The 17,500-nt window shown below is 43.1% G+C and overlaps 1 protein-coding gene and 2 long non-coding RNA genes across 4 annotated transcripts in view; 1 reads left to right on the forward strand and 2 right to left on the reverse strand.

The window, feature by feature from the left end:
- Positions 1-2,238: 2,238 nt before the first annotated feature.
- On the reverse strand, positions 2,239-4,003 carry LOC135245067 (uncharacterized). Its single transcript, XR_010327138.1, has 3 exons — positions 3,504-4,003; positions 3,035-3,219; positions 2,239-2,461 (listed from the first exon to the last, which is right to left on the reverse strand). It is a non-coding gene; the product is annotated as an uncharacterized LOC135245067 (long non-coding RNA).
- A 100-nt stretch (positions 4,004-4,103) lies between these two features.
- On the reverse strand, positions 4,104-7,502 carry LOC135245070 (uncharacterized). Its single transcript, XR_010327139.1, has 3 exons — positions 6,502-7,502; positions 6,222-6,248; positions 4,104-4,847 (listed from the first exon to the last, which is right to left on the reverse strand). It is a non-coding gene; the product is annotated as an uncharacterized LOC135245070 (long non-coding RNA).
- Positions 7,503-13,259: 5,757 nt separating this feature from the next.
- The window catches only part of si:dkey-191g9.5 (rap1 GTPase-GDP dissociation stimulator 1), a 26,143-nt gene continuing 21,902 nt past the window's right edge, over positions 13,260-17,500 (forward strand). The window contains exons 1-2 of one of the 2 annotated variants that reach the window (XM_064317119.1): positions 13,260-13,510; positions 16,944-17,048. In XM_064317119.1, the coding sequence (XP_064173189.1) occupies positions 13,507-13,510; positions 16,944-17,048 (109 nt within the window). In that variant the 5' untranslated portion in view covers positions 13,260-13,506. The remainder of the gene's footprint in view (positions 13,511-16,943; positions 17,049-17,500) is intronic. The other variant, XM_064317118.1, reaches the window with a different exon arrangement.

The raw sequence follows: 17,500 nt of genomic DNA on the forward strand, positions 1-17,500 counted from the left end.
ATTACATCATAGCAGGCCCCTTCAGCCAGAGGGGGAGAGAAAGACCAAAAGAGAGAGAATAAGGGGGAGAGAAAGAGCATAAGAGAGAGAATAAGGGGGGAAGAGAGAGAGAAAGAGTGAAAGAGAGAGAATAAGGAGAGAGACGCAGACAGAAAGAGACGAAGGGATTAAGGGAGAGAGAGAAAGAGAGAGGGAAGAAGGGAATAGAGGGAGGGCGAGTCTCTGGTGGAAGGAGCTCTGTCTGGGATGGTGAATTGATTAGCGTGGGACAGGAGCAATCAGCTAATGCAGACTCCTCTGCAGACGACAGGGCAGCAAAGGCCATTATCTCAGCCCGGCACTTTCCCCAGCCGCGGCCTCATCCGTGCGGACGGCTGTGACAGGCAGAGAGCCACACTCCCCTTGCTCCCCCCCCCGCGTTCCCCCTCGCTCCCCCCCACTACTCCTGCCCCCCCCCCCCCGGCCCCCGCCCTCCAGGACTCCTTGGCGGGGTGCGGAAGCGGTGGAGGAGGTTACGCCCGTGGTCAGTCCTCAGCTGTAGGCCCAGCTGGACTGGTCTCAGGCACCCACGCCAGTGGCAGCAAGGTGGCAGACGCACCCTCCAGAATGAGTCACATCAGGCCCCCCTGACGGTCACGGGACCGGGGTTTACCTGAGCGCTCCAAAGCTTAGAAAAGGTGACATCACCCTAAAATGGAGAGCGGAGAGAGCAACACGCGCCTGGCTCCTGTTAACAGAATCAGTCCAGGGTGCTTAAAGGGGTGTTCTTCTCCACATGCACGCCATTTTGCTTTTTGTCTCTGTTCCGCGATGCCCAGCTGGCTGCAGGCACCTGTATCTAACTTCTAACGTGCGCCGAATCTTACTTCACCTCCGTGAAGTCTCTGGGTCTCCGGCGGCAACGGGGAAGTTGGTAAGACCGAAAGGTTTCTTCTTGACAGCAGAGACCGAAAACACAAAGGTGTAAAGTTGCATGACAGCCCTAAAATTTCTGTGCTACGACCCCCCCCCCCCCCCACGCCCCGAAACCTCTAACCAGGGCTGTCTATGTCAAAGAGAGGAACACAGAGAGAGAGAGAGAGACCCAATTGTAGGTGTGACCGGGGGAAAAACGCACCAACATGACCTTTCAACTTTTGTTCTGACCCCCAGACACACAGGATAGGGTCAGGGCTTTGTTCTCCAGTGAAACCTCCCCATTGCGGTCCGAAGGCCTGCTCTTTCACTGCGGTATTAAATAGTGCCACTCCTTAGTCTAGCGGGGGTTCACTTGAGGATTGTTGCCAAAAGGGTGGGCGTCCACAAGGCACAAATAAAACACACAGCACTAGATGGACGTTCGAGGTATTCAGGCTTGCAATTGTACCACTGACATGTCGAAGATAAAGGCTTCACATTCGCACACAATTCACTGGACGATACTAACATCTGCAGTGACTTCACCATAGAAGTACTGATATACTGTATATGAGGAGTGTTATTTCTCTATTTCCCTCTGAAGATCAGGAGCTTTAAGTTGCTCAGAACAATTCTGGAGGAAATGACAAACTGCCAGAAAATATGCCGTAGGTGTTCAGCTACTTGCTTTCTACAGCTGACCCCACTTTTCTTCCATATGCTGTACTGAAGGGTTTGTGGTTATCGCTGAAAACAGTGAATCTGCATAGTGCCATACTGCCACCTGCTGGAAGAAAGCGGTAGACTCCTAACAAAACTTCCACAAGATGGCGCCAGATACAATAATTCCAAAATCTCTGCAAATACGCTAATCAAGCAGGTTCCTGAATGAATGTCAGTAACAACTCACGTGATTACCGTTTCCTTCACAGTACCTCATTTTATTGGTTTTAAGGGATAGCTCATTTTCTGTAAATTATTTTATATTATTTCAGTTTCAGTGTATGTTTTAGATTTGGCCAGACTGTCTTTTTGTGTGAGAGGTTATTTTAGATACTGACAAAGATTTCCTATAACCTGCTGGCTTTACAATGGCAGGTATCAGGGAATGTTGGTGAGTTTGTGGCCTAAAGCAAGAAAATACACTTTGGGCTACTCCAAAGCAACTTGTTCAGCAACAGTATGTTTCCTTGAGCAGATTAATTTAAGAGCATGCGCACATCAATGAACTACTGGAGAGGCTAAATAGATTAACTTCTGTACTCTCTTTACAGATGCCATTCCAAAATCTTTACGGGAAAGGAAAACTGGCAAGTAGCAGTAGCTTGAAACAAAAACACATTTAGACTTTGTAGTTTTATTACATTTCCAGTCCTTTTATTAAAGGACAGGAAAAAGAAAGGAAGAGAAAAGGGCGGAAAGAAAGCTTGTCCCCATGTGAGCCTGCTATGATGTTCTCAGCTTGGTTCCTGTAGTCTCAGCCTGGTCGTCCTGATGTTGCCATCCTGGTTGTGATGTCATGCGTTGGGTCTGTGATGTCATGTGCTTGTTCCGTGTGGAGTTCCTGTGACAGGAAATGAGGACAGAATTAGAGGGGTCATGATAAAAACTAGAGCTCAGTGTTTCAAACTTCCACTGCATGTACCACACACTGTGATATACTGATCTACACTATGTGGTAGAGTAACAGCTTGCATCAGTGATTTAGAAACTACATTAAACGTGTGCAAAACTCTTTATCAGATAACTGAAAATAGACATTTAAGTAATTTCATGCAGGCTTCTCTGGCTGACATAGTTTCAGTGACCAGGTGTCCACACTCCTTTTAATTAAACCTATTTGTGCAGGCCAGGGTTGGTTGACTGAGCACACATGCTCATTTACAACAATGCCCTGTTTACCCCCCCCCCCCCCCATTAAATCACAGAATAATAATGTATAATATGTAGTACAACAATTTATAATAGACATTGAAAGAGTCAAAGAAGAATTCATTTTTACACTTGTGGTTAGGAAGAAAACCAGCACACACAGGTAGCCACAGGACCCAGCTGGAAAAACACTACACTACAGATCATTTATACTGCAACTCTGAGTGGTCTTGTAATCACCCTGGATACGGATAAAAATAAATACCCAAATAATCACCTGTGTTTTGGGATTCTTTGGTAAGTTATCCACTTCCTCCTTGTTGTATCTCAGAGAAGTGATGTCACAGCCACATGTTCAGTCCTCACAGGCGAACACATGGCTCCACTGAAACGGATCTCCTCACTCAGGAGAGGGTGGAAATGGTCTCCACGGAAACGGATCCCGTCACTCTGGAATGGTGAAAATGGTCTCAGACGATCCGTCACTCTGAATGTGAAAATGCCGAAATGGATCCCGTCATCGAATAAGTCTCCTGGAATGGATCACATGAATGGCGGAATGGCCCGTGGAAATGGATCCCATCACTCTGGAATGGTGAAAATGGTCTCCAGAGGATCTCATCACCTGATGAAATGCCCGAAACGGATCGTCGTCGGGATGACAGCAGTGGGTTAAATGTGTCTCGCACATGGGTGACCGCTGGTGCTGAGAGCGGCAGCCGGAGTGAACTCACCCTGGCCTGGCTGATGGTACCCGCGCTCACACAGGCTAACGTGGGGGCAGGCGTTTCTTTCCGGGGAAAGTCCTCCAGCAGAGGTAAAAATGACTGAGGTGGCGTTACTCTAGTGCAGGGGTGCACAAAAGGGGCCGATCTGTTTTTTTTTTTTTTAAATCTATGTTGTTTTATCGTTTTTATGTTTTCAGTGTTGCTGCAGCTTTTTATGGATCTTTTTATCTTTACTATGTGAACGAATTTGTATTGCAGTCTTGCATGAAAGGCGCTATATAAACAAATTGTGTTTTGTGATCTGATTTAATGAGCACCGACTACAGACAAAGACTGAGAGTGCGTATTGAAGATGTCATGGTTATGAAGATGGCCCAGGCTTGATGAAACTGCCCTGTGGTTTAGTGGGCTGCACATGCGCAATCTTAGCCAGCCAGCTCCAGCTGTGGGGATCTGGGCACTGAAGCACAGGCAGAGCACCTTAACCAAAGATATTTATACTAAAAATAATTTTCAAATATCTTCTCTTCTTCTTACATTGGACCGAAACTATGAATTTTATAAGAAAGGCAAGATAAAGGATATTATTTTTTCATAGATAGTTGGAAACCACTTTCTATTTTTTTTTTTTTTTTTTTTATCTACCAAGATGTCTGTGATGTTAATGCATTTCCCAGTCAGTGGAATTTGGTTAAGACTAATGTCTCCACGATAAATCCCCACAATGCTCCCGTTTTCATTGAAAACTGGGGCACCACTATCACCAGGAATACCAACTTGGTCAATTAAAAATTCTGATCTCTGAACCCCATTTTTCATTTCTATGGGGGTTTCTATTACAGTCGAATTCATTAAATGAACTTGGTTAAAATCCTGGTTGGTTTTGACATAGACTGGCATGCCGACACACGGCTCCCCTGTAATTTTTGTCAACAATCCCCTTTCCCAAGGGACAAAAGCATCCGCTGGCAGTTCAAAGAATGCATAATCGATTTTTTCGGAATAGTAAATGGGACGTGAATTAAGTTTGTAAATTAAGGTATCATCTTTCAATGGAAAGAAAGCAAAAATTAAGTCAGAGTCAATACCAGTTGAGTGACAGGTTGTCAAAACAAGCCTCTTATGTGCATAAAAACACTGTGATAGAATCTTGCATTTTGAAACTCCACTGTATTTGAGTTTAACGATAAACCCAATAGGGTCAAAATCTTTTTCAATAATTTTAAAACAGTTTTTTAGACTTTTTATATTTTTTTCAAGATTTGACAATAAAAACAATGATGTATGAGGATCATCTTGGGTAAGATTGATCAAGGAAATAATATAGTTGTTTAAATCCTGGTTTTGAGCCTAAAAAAAAAAAAGAAATCACGGTGAGATTTGTTTCTATATGATGCATTAAATGTACAAACATGATTAATTTGAATAAATAAAAATGGTAAAGATGGCATTCATCTACATCATTTATGGACAGACCTTGCATATGTATTTCTGTTGTCTATGAAAAATGTCACTTAGAACCCTGTAATTCTCACATTCTGTTATTATGTTGTGTTATGAAATTTTCTTTTTAGACTACAATATAGCCCAAAAAATGCCTATTACCAGGGTAGAAACACTCAATTTAATTAAATTTAACTTCATTTCAGACACATAGGTCCATAGCATTAAGCTAGTCAGAATATCTCCCCTACACCCCTTTTTTTTGTTGAACTCAATGGGGCTGTTGCTCTGTCAGTTAGCATTTGAATAGCTTAGCTGCGGTTTAGAACGGGTTTAAGCGATTGCTCTGTCAAAACAAATACGGTTCAGCTGAACCACCGCTGGATCGCATTCAAACCAGAAATACCATAAAATGACCTTAAGGTCTGCCCAAAAGGAGTGATAGAAAGGAACATCTCATAATCATTGTCCGTTTCTAACGTCACATAGAAAATGCCACAGAAAATGAGGAAACTGAAATTTGTTCTCGGTTTGTTCGTTTTTTTTTCTTTTCTTTCCTGTATAGGAATTTCACTGTTTGCTAAGGGAAGTCAGAAGATTGAATTGTAGCATGGACCAATAGGCCTACACATACTATCTTGTAATTTAACGTTGCTAATTTGCACTTTTGATTCTCACAAATATTTAGTCGATTGCTGATAGCCTATACTTTAATACAAATAACTGTATTTAGGCCAATAAATAATACAATACAATAAATAGGCCAAATATAACTTAAAGGACAATTCTGGCATATTTTTATATTATTATTAAAATCAGCATATCCTATGAAAAGTCACAAAACCTAGCCTACAATGAATTTACCCTACCAATATAAAACATACAGATATATATATAGAAATCTCTCTTTAAACCTTGGTTAAACCATGTGTGCAGCAGGTTTAACTTAAACCTCAGTTAACTGCCAGTAGAGGTCACTCTAGTGATTTCAGCAAGACACAGCAACGGGGATTAGGCGAAAATGCAGGCGTGTTTTAAACCGCAGGTTCTGAAGACACAGCAGTCGAGTTTACCAGACCACGTGACCTGTTGCGGACAACAGCGGTTTAAACTGGTTCTAAACTCTAAATCGCTGCGAATCACTGACAGAGCAACACCCTCAGTAAGGCCTTCAGATGTTTTTCTCGTGTTATGAATAATTGTTTAAATCTTAATACTGTGAAATGCAAATGGCCACATTTCATCATTTTCAGTATTATTAAAATCACATAAATAGCTTACCAGATTGTTGAACACCTTTTCCTCAGTCTAGAAAAAAATGTCAAAGTAAGGCATTTTTATGGAGAATGATTTCAAAACAGACGGAGACAAATTCTCCAATAGCCTACAACAACTTTGATTTTGTATTGAACATTTTAGTTTAACATTATTGCAAGGTCAGATACAATATTTTAAAATACTAGTATAAATACAATTTCAAATGTATTCACTGTCTAGGCAAGAATGTTCTGTCTGAGTGCAACAAACATTTGTTGCTTGAAATAAAAAGCTTCAGACTTACCATTTTTACCTCTGATGGATTATTTCCGAAAGTGTGATGAGTGTGTGGACGCTTTTATCTACTCACTGAAACAATACAGAGGGGTGGAGACAGAATAATTTGTTTACGCTGGCCAATGAATTAGAAACCTACATAACCTAGTAACCACACCTATTCCACTCCTTTAAACCTGGAAAGCCCACTATATCAAAATACAAGCAAAAGATTTTAATTCTTACAACTTTTCTGGATGCTTTAACAGAAAATGGTTTTACTTAAAAATTTTTATGATCGTAAAACATATTTTTAAATGTATCATGTCAAACAATAATAAAAGCATTTGGCTGTCACTCAAACTTCGCCCACGCACACACACCACTCCCCCTCTCCCTTCCAGGGTAAAAATTGGTGTACACGGAGGTAAGTATGTCTCAGGAGCTACAGATCAGGCATTTCTGGTCCCACTAGATGCACCTTTACAGTAACCACTGGGGTAGCAAAGAAATCGAAAATGAAATGATACGTTCACTGAGGCACAGAAAATAGATGTGATAGGAATGGCGTGAGACAATGGAAAAAAAAAACTAAAATATGAAATACATGTGGCGTGGCTTGTTTGTGGAGTTCAATGGCATGCAGTGAAGTTTTGAATGAAATGTCCCCAAACTATTAGAGTCTAAAAGATTTCATGTTTGTGTGTGTTTGAAAACTTTTAAAATGAGCTCATCCTTCCTTTGCTGTGCTCTTATCTCCTTGTGAGGGAATAACTTGCTGCCATGACAGGGAATGTTCTAATTGTTTAACGGAGGAAGAAAATAAAAACACGATCCCTCCTCGTTCGCTCACTTCAGAGAAGGACGCGACGATGCTTCCTTTGCCGAAGACATTTGCGTTATACGTGACTACAAGTCCGACAATGCTAAAGTAAGCCATGGAAAGCATTCCATAAAACTTGGTGTACAAGTAAAGTACAACCTCATCCCGAAGGTGCCCTGTTGGATCGACATCTGGGGACTGTGTCGGCCATTGGAGTTAACTTTGAGATGACGTTTGCTGTGTGATATGGCACATCGTCCTGGTAGATGTATCCATTTTAAAAAGGGTAGACTGTGGCCATAATGGGATGCACATGGTCAGCAACAATGCTTTGGTATGCTGAGGCGTTCAGGTGATTCTCAGTTAGTAATAAGGGGCCTAATGTGTGCAAGAAACCATCCCAGACACCGTTACACTGCCACCACTGCCCTGCACTGTTCACACAAGGCAGGCTGGATCCATAGCCTGTGGCAGCAGAAATCAAGACTTCTCAGATCAGGTGGCCGTTTTTCCAGTTTTCACAGATTTTAAGTGAAAAGTGTGGCCTATTTAAAAAAATAAAAAAAAAGTAATTCATGAAATGTTTGCTCAGTTAAGCCCTTTTAATTTATTTCATTCATTTTCTATAACGTGACTGCTATGAAGAATGCTTCGACAAAAGACACTGGTTCATCTGCCATTGTATAATTCAGACTATTATTCATGTACATTATTCAAAATATCTGGCAGTATTATCATCAAATGTGTGCCAGCTACACATTCAATGTTTTTTTTTTCAGTGTCTTGAAATTATTGAACAGAACAGCAATTTCTTTTGTTGTCGTTGCCATTTTCTCCCCAATTTAGTCGTTATACCAATTACCCGTGTGAATCACAGTCCTGGTCGATGCGCTATCCTCTATCGGTCTGGGGAGGGTGTAGACTACCACATGCCAGCCTCCGATACATGTGGAGTTGCCAGCTGCTTCTTTTCACCTGACAGCGAGGAGTTTCACTGGAAGAGCGTAACGCACGTGGAGGTTCATGCTATCTCCCCCAGATCCCCTCCCTGCTTAACTGGCTCCCCGACCAACCAGTAGGAGTCGCTAATGCAACAATCAGGACTCATACCCTCACCGGCTTCCCACCCGCGAACACCGCCAATTGTGTTTGTTCTCATTCTTACAACATTGGCTCTGTTCTGGATGCTTTAACAGAAAATGGTTTTACTTTTAAATTCTTATGATCGCAAAACATATTTTTAAATGTATCACGTCAAACAATAATAAAAGCATTTGGCTGACACTCAAACTTCACCCACGCACACACACCACTCCCCCTCTCCCTTCCAGGGTAAAAATTGGTGTACACAGAGGTAAGTATGTCTCAGGAGCTACAGATCAGGCATTTCTGGTCCCACAAGATACACCTTTACAGTAACCACTGGGGTAGCAAAGAAATCGAAAATGAAATGATACGTTCACTGAGGCACAGAAAATAGATGTGATAGGAATGGCGTGAGACAATGGAAAAAAAAAAACTAAAATATGAAATACATGTGGCGTGGCTTGTTTGTGGAGTTCAATGGCATGCAGTGAAGTTTTGAATGAAATGTCCCCAAACTATTAGAGTCTAAAAGATTTCATGTTTGTGTGTGCTTGAAAACTTTTAAAATGAGCTCATCCTTCCTTTGCTGTGCTCTTATCTCCTTGTGAGGGAATAACTTGCTGCCATGACAGGGAATATTCTAATTGGTTAACGGATGAAGAAAATAAAAACACGATCCCTCCTCGTTCGCTCACTTCAGAGAAGGACGCGACGATGCTTCCTTTGCCGAAGACATTTGCGTTATACGTGACTACAAGTCCGACAATGCTAAAGTAAGCCATGGAAAGCATTCCATAAAACTTGGTGTACAAGTAAAGTACAACCTCATCCCGAAGGTGCTCTGTTGGATCGACATCTGGGGACTGTGTCGGCCATTGGAGTTAACTTTGAGATGACGTTTGCTGTGTGATATGGCACATCGTCCTGGTGGATGTATCCATTTTAAAAAGGGTAGACTGTGGCCATAATGGGATGCACATGGTCAGCAACAATGCTTTGGTATGCTGTGGCGTTCAGGTGATTCTCAGTTAGTAATAAGGGGCCTAATGTGTGCAAGAAACCATCCCAGACACCGTTACACTGCCACCACTGCCCTGCACTGTTCACACAAGGCAGGCTGGATCCATAGCCTGTGGCAGCAGAAATCAAGACTTCTCAGATCAGGTGGCCGTTTTTCCTATTTTTACGCGAGCAAATTTTTAAGAAAGCGTGTCCTATTTAAAAAAAAAATGAATTCATAAAACGTCTGCTCAGTTTGACACGAGATCAGAGACAGGACATGTGGACCCAGACGCAGAGGCAGACTCTGAGGCGAACGTAGTGCAAAAGTGATTTTATTGTGGTTGTGCCTAAGTATTTACAAGTCCAAGTTCAACTAGAAATATTTACAAAGATGTTTTCAAGATATGGTAAATGGTAAATGGACTGCATTTATATAGCGCTTTACAATTGATGCCTCTCATTCGCCAGAGCAGTTAGGGGTTAGGTGTCTTGCTCAAGGACACTTCGACACGCCCAGGGTGGGGTTTGAACCGGCAACCCCCCGACTGCCAGACAATCGGTCTTACCTCCTGAGCTATGTCGCCCCTATCGCCCCTATAAGATATATACAAAGAAACATAAAACAACAAACCTGAACGAAACACGAAATAGACGCTAGGACAAAATGACAAAACACTTGGATAAGGATAACAAAATAGGAAACACAAAAGTTAGAAACAAGAACTAGCACAAACCACAAACAGAGGACACCGAGAGCGAGGAAGTCGAGGGATCAATGAACAGCAAGGGGTACACGAGGGGCTAGGAGCGTGAGCAAAAGACCGAGCAGGGAACAAAGGAATAAGAGCAACGTATATACAGACACTAACGGGAAAGTCAACTAGGGACAGGTGCAAACAATAATACAATACAATTTACAAAAGGAATGAGGAAGACAAAACTAAGGAGCGCAAAACAGGACAAAAACTATGGGGAAATACTGCTTTTCTTAGGCAGAACTGTGACACAGCCCTTTTAATTTATTTAATTTATTTTCTATAACGTGACTGCTATGAAGAATGCTTCGACAAAAGACACTGGTTCATCTGCAAGTGAATAATACAGACTATTATTCATGTACATTATTCAAATTATTCCTATGTCAGTTCATGCTATCTGGCAGTATTATCATAAAATGTATAAATGTCCTTGCCAGCTACGCATTCAATGTATTTTTTCAGTGTCTTGAACTTTTTGAAGCAACAGAACAGTGATTTTTTGAAGTAACAGAACAGAGCGCTTTTCTGAAGAACACTTCAGGAACTTCAGGAACAGGAACTTCTTAAGGTTCATTATGACGGAAAAATCTCTCACTTTTGATTTCTGCACCAACACTGTGCTTCCTATAAAGAGCGGTCATACCAGTCATGCAGACATTTTTTTAAATTATGCCTTATTTTACAGTTACAAAATATGCTGGCCCTCTCCCTTCCTTTTTACAATCCAAGAATGCTAGCTTTCTATTTCTCGGAACACGGGACACAAAACCCCAGGTCTGCACTTTGCCCCTGTGCATGGCTTTGAGAACGAATGCTTTAACATGATTGGATAATGACGGACAGAAGAGACGGGAGGGGAAACAGTCTTTGAGAGAAGCTTGTGTGAAGCTTTTCTGCCAGAGAACCTTTCACAAACCTTTTTTGTTTTTGTACTTCGTACAGTGTCTCCACAATGCCGTCAAATGTACTCCACTAACCCACGTATTTACAAATTGCTGAAGTTTACTTATTGTTTCTTGTTTCAATATGAATTTCTGATTCATTGTAAAGACTGTTCTTCTGTTATTGGCCTTCCTCTTTGGCTCCTGTAGTAGACTCCTCTGAACGACAGAGTGTATGGCTGTGTAATTCTGAATATACTTATTCAATACATATTTAATGCATCTACTTTAGTAGTAATCTGGTTACATCTTCAGTGTGGCCTCCTCTATGGGTCAGTAGTCATTCCCAGATCTACTGGTTGCGATTTCATCTGAAAACCTCCTCCAAAACGAGAACGGTCGGGCTACAAAAGCACATATATTAAGTTTGCAACACTCGCTGTGTTTATGCCCAACTCACTTTTTCTGTTGCCTCTTTTGTATTACTTTCAACACATTTTTGTGTCAAAGTTACCACTTCTGTGTTACAAACAAACAAATGTATGTGTTACAAAGGGAGACTTTTAAACACAGACTGTCCTGAAAGTAACACAATATGTGTCGTTGTCCTTAACTAGATATTGTTTTACGATAATTGCCGTAGGTTTTGGTGTTTACGCTTGCCTCTGCCGTGTGTGCGGTTGTCTCTGATCTCCTTCCGGTTTGTCACCACACTGACAAATAGGGTTTTGAGGATTTTTACTGCCACCTAGTGGCTAGAAACATGACTGCAGTTAACGGCCATCCTTGATTTGCAGTGGTCTCATCTCATTGAGCAGAAAGGCCTATTTGAAGATAAGATTGATGCATAGATTTGACACAAAGTTCAAATTAAACATCCCTCAGTGCTGTAGGGAGAAAACACAAATAGCAGTAAAATAGGGATCTTTATTAAGTCAAGGGGAGCCAACTGCGAAATACCGAAATAATAATGTCATATCAAATAATAATTTTGCAATAATGAACATTCATAATTTCATAATAGCCTAACAGAAATACATATTTAATATGCCCTCATTAACTTCGGTAAATTAAAACATTTACTGGGTATAAACATCTTCTTTCCTTTGGGAAAAGCCAACTGTGTATATTTTGGATTATTAAACTGGTACATCAGATTACTATACATTTTTACGTGCATTTCAAATCGCAGTCATCTTAATGTAATTGTAGTTTTTGTAACTCAAGGCAGCTGCTCTATTTATCTCTTGGGGATTGCTACATGAATTAATTCTACATCAGAGCCTTCTTTTCTCTTAGTATGCGAAGCACACCAGGGGATATATTGAACAATGAGTTACACACACGTTTCTTTTTATTGGATGCACTTTCAGAAAGGAGTTGTCTATTACAACACATTTAAAGCAAAAATATTTGACGGATTGAATTACTTGAAAATCCCATCCGAAACCCCATATCCAAAACTGCTCACAGGGAGGGGTTTGATGTCTTTGTCATTATACAAGCGCTTAATTTCAATTTCACCTGCTATACATCCAACCATGATACTATACACTTAATGCTTTCTACACAGGGCATAAATGCATTCCTAGTTAAAACCTGGTTGCAAAATAATAATAATAATACTGCTCTTTAAAACAGCCATTGTCATACTGTTAAATGGCCATGTTGTGAGTAAAACCACTTGACCCTTAATATTAATATAATATTAAATATAAAAAGTGAGCATGGGTCCCCTATACGCCTGTCAAATGTATATCATGTTTCAGCTCAGAAAGAGGTACTATCCTAACCAGGCCCTGGGCAGGTGAATGATACTCTCTGTCACCCTTTCACCATTTAGCTTCTCACCGGGGGGTGCGCTACAGCCACGGATTCTTCAAGAGGCTAATTGTTGACTGAAGAGCTTTGGGGAGATTTAGGATTTAGGAGTGTATTAGTGTGAGAGGGAGAGAGACAGTGTTGAGAAGAAAGTGCCAGAGAGGAGGGGGTGGGGTGTGGGGTGGGAGTGGAGGGGGGGGGGGTGGTGGTGGGAGTGTGGAAAAGAGGGAGGGGGTGAAACAGGGTGACTGAGAGACAGAGAGAGAGAGAGCGAGAGAGCGAGAGAGCAGGAGAGAGAGAACCAGAGGGAGAGAGAGGGAGGGAGAGAGAGAGGGAGGGAGGGAGAGAGAGAGAGCAGGAGAGAGAGAGCCAGAGGGAAAGAGAGAGAGAGGGAGGGAGGGAGGAAGAGAGAGAGAGGGAGGGAGAGAGAGGGAGAGGGAAAGAGAGAGAGAGAGCAGAGTCCGAGTACAGGAGGAGACACCGGCGGTGCAGCTCATGGGAGCAGATCTGGGAGTAGGAGCAAGCCTGGCCTGAAGGTTGCTCATTGCTTTTGCTCAGACACGCACACACACACACACACACACACACACACGCACCTTCTCACACACACACACACACACACGCACACAGGGAGAGCCTGCAGTCTACAGCCGGCTGCAGTAATGGGTGAGTGGCAAAACATTTCTCCATCTTACTGTGTCCTTTCTCGCGTTTGGCCAGTGCTGGCAGGGGAGGCGGGGGCTGGGGGGAGAGGGAGTGATTGTTAAAACATTGTCCTGCTGTGTCTGTGGGTGAAATACTGGGCACATCGTAGGATAAAATATCCACTCGCGTTCAGCCTGCAGCCTGGAGGACCCACAGGGAGGCAGGGCTGTCAGAGCAGGTTTTCCTCCATAAAGGTCACATTTAAGTGTCTTGTGGGGATGTGAGGCGTAGCCCCCGGGGGGGGGGGGGAGAGCGTCGCCGGGCAGTGCTGAGCGCCCGAGATTCGCTCGCACTCTCGGTGGGGCGAAAGTGACGAGGGGCGCAGCGTTCGTCGCCGGGAACAGGCAGGGGGGGAACCGTCCGAAAAGAAGAAGAAAAAAAAAAAACTCGCCATCGGCGCTTCGAGCTTCGACGGCAAGGTGCTGGCGGTCTTTCCCTCCTCGTCTGAATGGCGGGATCGCGCTTACGCGCATCGAGCCCCCCTCTCCTGAAGTGACTGCGCAGACCCCGCGGAGACTGGGGTACGAGAGGGCAATCCCAAAGCGCTGACAACACGCGGGGGAGCTCTGAATAATAGCCCCCCGATGTGACTGCTTTTACAGCGCTTACTGGGGATTAACTGAGCGATTATTCTGCGCTCTGTGTGTGTGTGTGTGTGTGTGTGTCTCCTCAGTGACTGTGACGTGACTGCACAATAGCTGAGATCAGTGTGCACGCACAAGGGTTTTCCGCAACCCGGCACTGTTCGCCTGTTTTTTGTTGCGATGCTCCTGTGAACTTGAGGGCATTTCTAATCGTTTAGGCAAAGTCACAGCGGTAGCAATGCGGGAACTCTCCTCTGGGAAGAGGGAGAAATCTGCAGGTTATTTTGATCCGTGGGGGTTTTTTTTTTTTTTTAAACACTACCTGCAGCGTGGTTGAAAACAGCCTTCCCACTCGCTGCTTTAACAGTAGGAAACGCTTTCATCTCACATTGGGCGCCATTCATTTCCAATGAAAGCCGAGACCTTAACATCATAGCTCCTCTGGTTCTGCATCGGCTCAAAGAAGGATACAAACATATCTGTACATATTATATATAACATATACAAATTTGTACATACAGTATATATTCGTATCCAATTAACTGGATTTACAACATGTTAATCAATGTTACTTCGGAAGAAGAAATCCTTCACTTATCTCCTCTGCAATCAGACTCAATCTCAGTCCTTTCTCTTAAATCTTCTCTTACTCTTCTGCTCCAGCCTTTTTTCTTATTTTGAAGTACAAGCACCACGACCCATTGATTGCGAGACCAAGATAATATCTGAGGTGTGATTTATGCCAGCGTTTGTTGTAGTTAATCAATTGCCCTGACATCTTCAAGGTCATCACTTTAATTTGTCAAAGTTTGCCAGGGCTCTGTTCTGACAGCAATGAGTGAGAGCTGCAGGAGTTCTCAGGGCAGCAGTGTAGAATGATGGGTAAGGAAATGGGCTTGTAACCTAAAGGTCACAGGTTGGATTCCCGGGTAGGACACTAGCCTTGAGCAAGGTACTTAACCTGCATTGCTTCAGTATATACCCGACTGCATAAATGGATATGCAATGTAAATGCTATGTTAAACATTTTGTAAGTCGCTCTGGATAAGAGCGCCTGCTAAATGCCTGTGGTGTAATGAGTTGGGTCTGGTTGTCAGTATACAGCATTCAATTGACTTGTGATCAATGTTCCTGTTCCAAGTTCCAGTTGCTGAACTTCGATTGGATTGGTTGTTTTGGGCAGATGAAGCAAGACTTGTGCTTTTTTCGCTGCATACACCAGCAGGGTGCAGGAGGACACCCATGTTGTAAAGGATGTCACACCTGCAGTGAAATATAGTGAAGTATCTTTAATGTCATGGGTTTGTTTTGCATTCACTAGCCCCTTGGTCTCTTCTTAGGATACATGGAACCGTAAACACTGTCAAGGACAAAAAATTGCATTGGTGTAAAATAATATAATTTCTCAATTTTACATCTCCACAGAATTTTTGTTTTATATACTGTATATGTTCATTCGCCAGAGTCCACAGGGGATATAACGATACTTGGTTTTGAGGTGGATCTGAAGGAAAGCCAGTCCATGTTAACACAGTAGTCTTACACCAACTGGAGCTGAAACACTTCCCCCACGCACACACACACACACACACACACACACACACCTACACTGTACAGTGAAGATGCATGACCTCTCCCACAAACAATGGCACAATCACCCTACGCGCAGCCAATCACCTCCCACACGCAAAGAAACCGGCCTTTAGCGTGTGATTGGTGTAGAAAAACGGGACAGCAGAGATGCTTCAGTACAGAACACAGTGACTGAGAAATGGTGAATTAGAAGCTTGAATCCTCTAGCATGACATGTAAGTGCTCCTGGGAGGCTCACATTTCCTGCTATCGACACTAACATGCTGTGTTCTGTGGTCTGTTATATAGTCAGAATTAGTTAATGCCCCATTGAATGGGAAAACACACAGAGATGTAATTTATTTTTACTTGGTACTGGAGGAGCTCAGACTGTTAAATGGGTGAGTTAGAGACAGATGGCATGTATGATAATGAGATTCAAATGGTCATAAGCAATTCAAATTCACACACACATTCATACGCGTGCCCACAAACACACGCACACGCACACACACACACACACGCGCGATTCCCTCTTGTCAATGTGATGGGATGAGACAGGGTTGTGCACAAGACTGTCAAATCTGGCATTTGTTACTGACTCCCTGATTGGTCGGCTGTCAGGCAGTCTGCTGATGCTTGGAGTGGGGGGGTTCAGCAAAGTGGAAAACCATATTTCTATCTGCCTACATACTCTTACTGAGCATGCTCAATTCAGCTGCTTGAATGATAAAACAGTTACAGCAATGGTACTGAACTGTTATCCATGATGTATGTCCTGTAAATGTGCATGGTTAATGGACTAATTGGACTGGGGGGCATTCGGTATTTAGCCTGACACCCTTGGGTAAGTGGTTTCATTCGGCTAGAGCAGTGTGGTGCAATTCAGCAGTATTGAAATACGCATTCTTTTGGTTCAATGCATAGCTGAGGTCCTGATTCCTTTGAACCACATTCTTATTACTATTAATAATAATAATAATAATAATAATAATAATAATAATAATAATAATAATAATAATAATAATGCGTTAAAGTCAGTCAATAAAAGTAATGAATTGAATATCAATTCCTGATTTAAAATCCTTCTAAAGCAGCATGGGCATTTTTCAAATTGTGAATGGAATTTCGATTCATTTCCTGAACTGTCTGAAGTCAAACAGACGTGGCCCTGCCTCTGGGGCGTGTCGCCGTGGAGACGCTGGGCGGTCGCCTGAGCGAGCCTCTGTGTGTTTCAGACTCTCTCAGCGACGCTCTGAAGGCCATCTCCGTGAGCACGGAGCTCATCGACGAGGAGCTGAGTCCCCACCTGGACACGCTGCTGGCCGCCCTGCTGGAGAAGAGTGAGTCCTCACAATGCCTCATCGCCTGTTCACACACACACACACACACATGCACGCTGGAGAAGAGTGAGTCCTCACAATGCCTCATCGCCTGTTCACACACACGCACACGCACACACACACACACACACACACACACACGCTGGAGAAGAGTGAGTCCTCACAATGCCTCATTAGCCTGTTCACACACACACACACACACACACACGCACGCTGGAGAAGAGTGAGTCCTCACAATGCCTCATTAGCCTGTTTACACACACGCACACGCACACACACACACACACACACACACACACGCTGGAGAAGAGTGAGTCCTCACAATGCCTCATTAGCCTGTTCACACACACACACACACACACACACGCACGCTGGAGAAGAGTGAGTCACTGTGCTGAAGAAGACACGCGGCTGCAGCACACACACACTGTACACACACACACACGCACACA

This window comes from Anguilla rostrata, chromosome 18, assembly GCF_018555375.3.
Source record: "Anguilla rostrata isolate EN2019 chromosome 18, ASM1855537v3, whole genome shotgun sequence".
Lineage (NCBI taxonomy): Eukaryota > Metazoa > Chordata > Actinopteri > Anguilliformes > Anguillidae > Anguilla > Anguilla rostrata.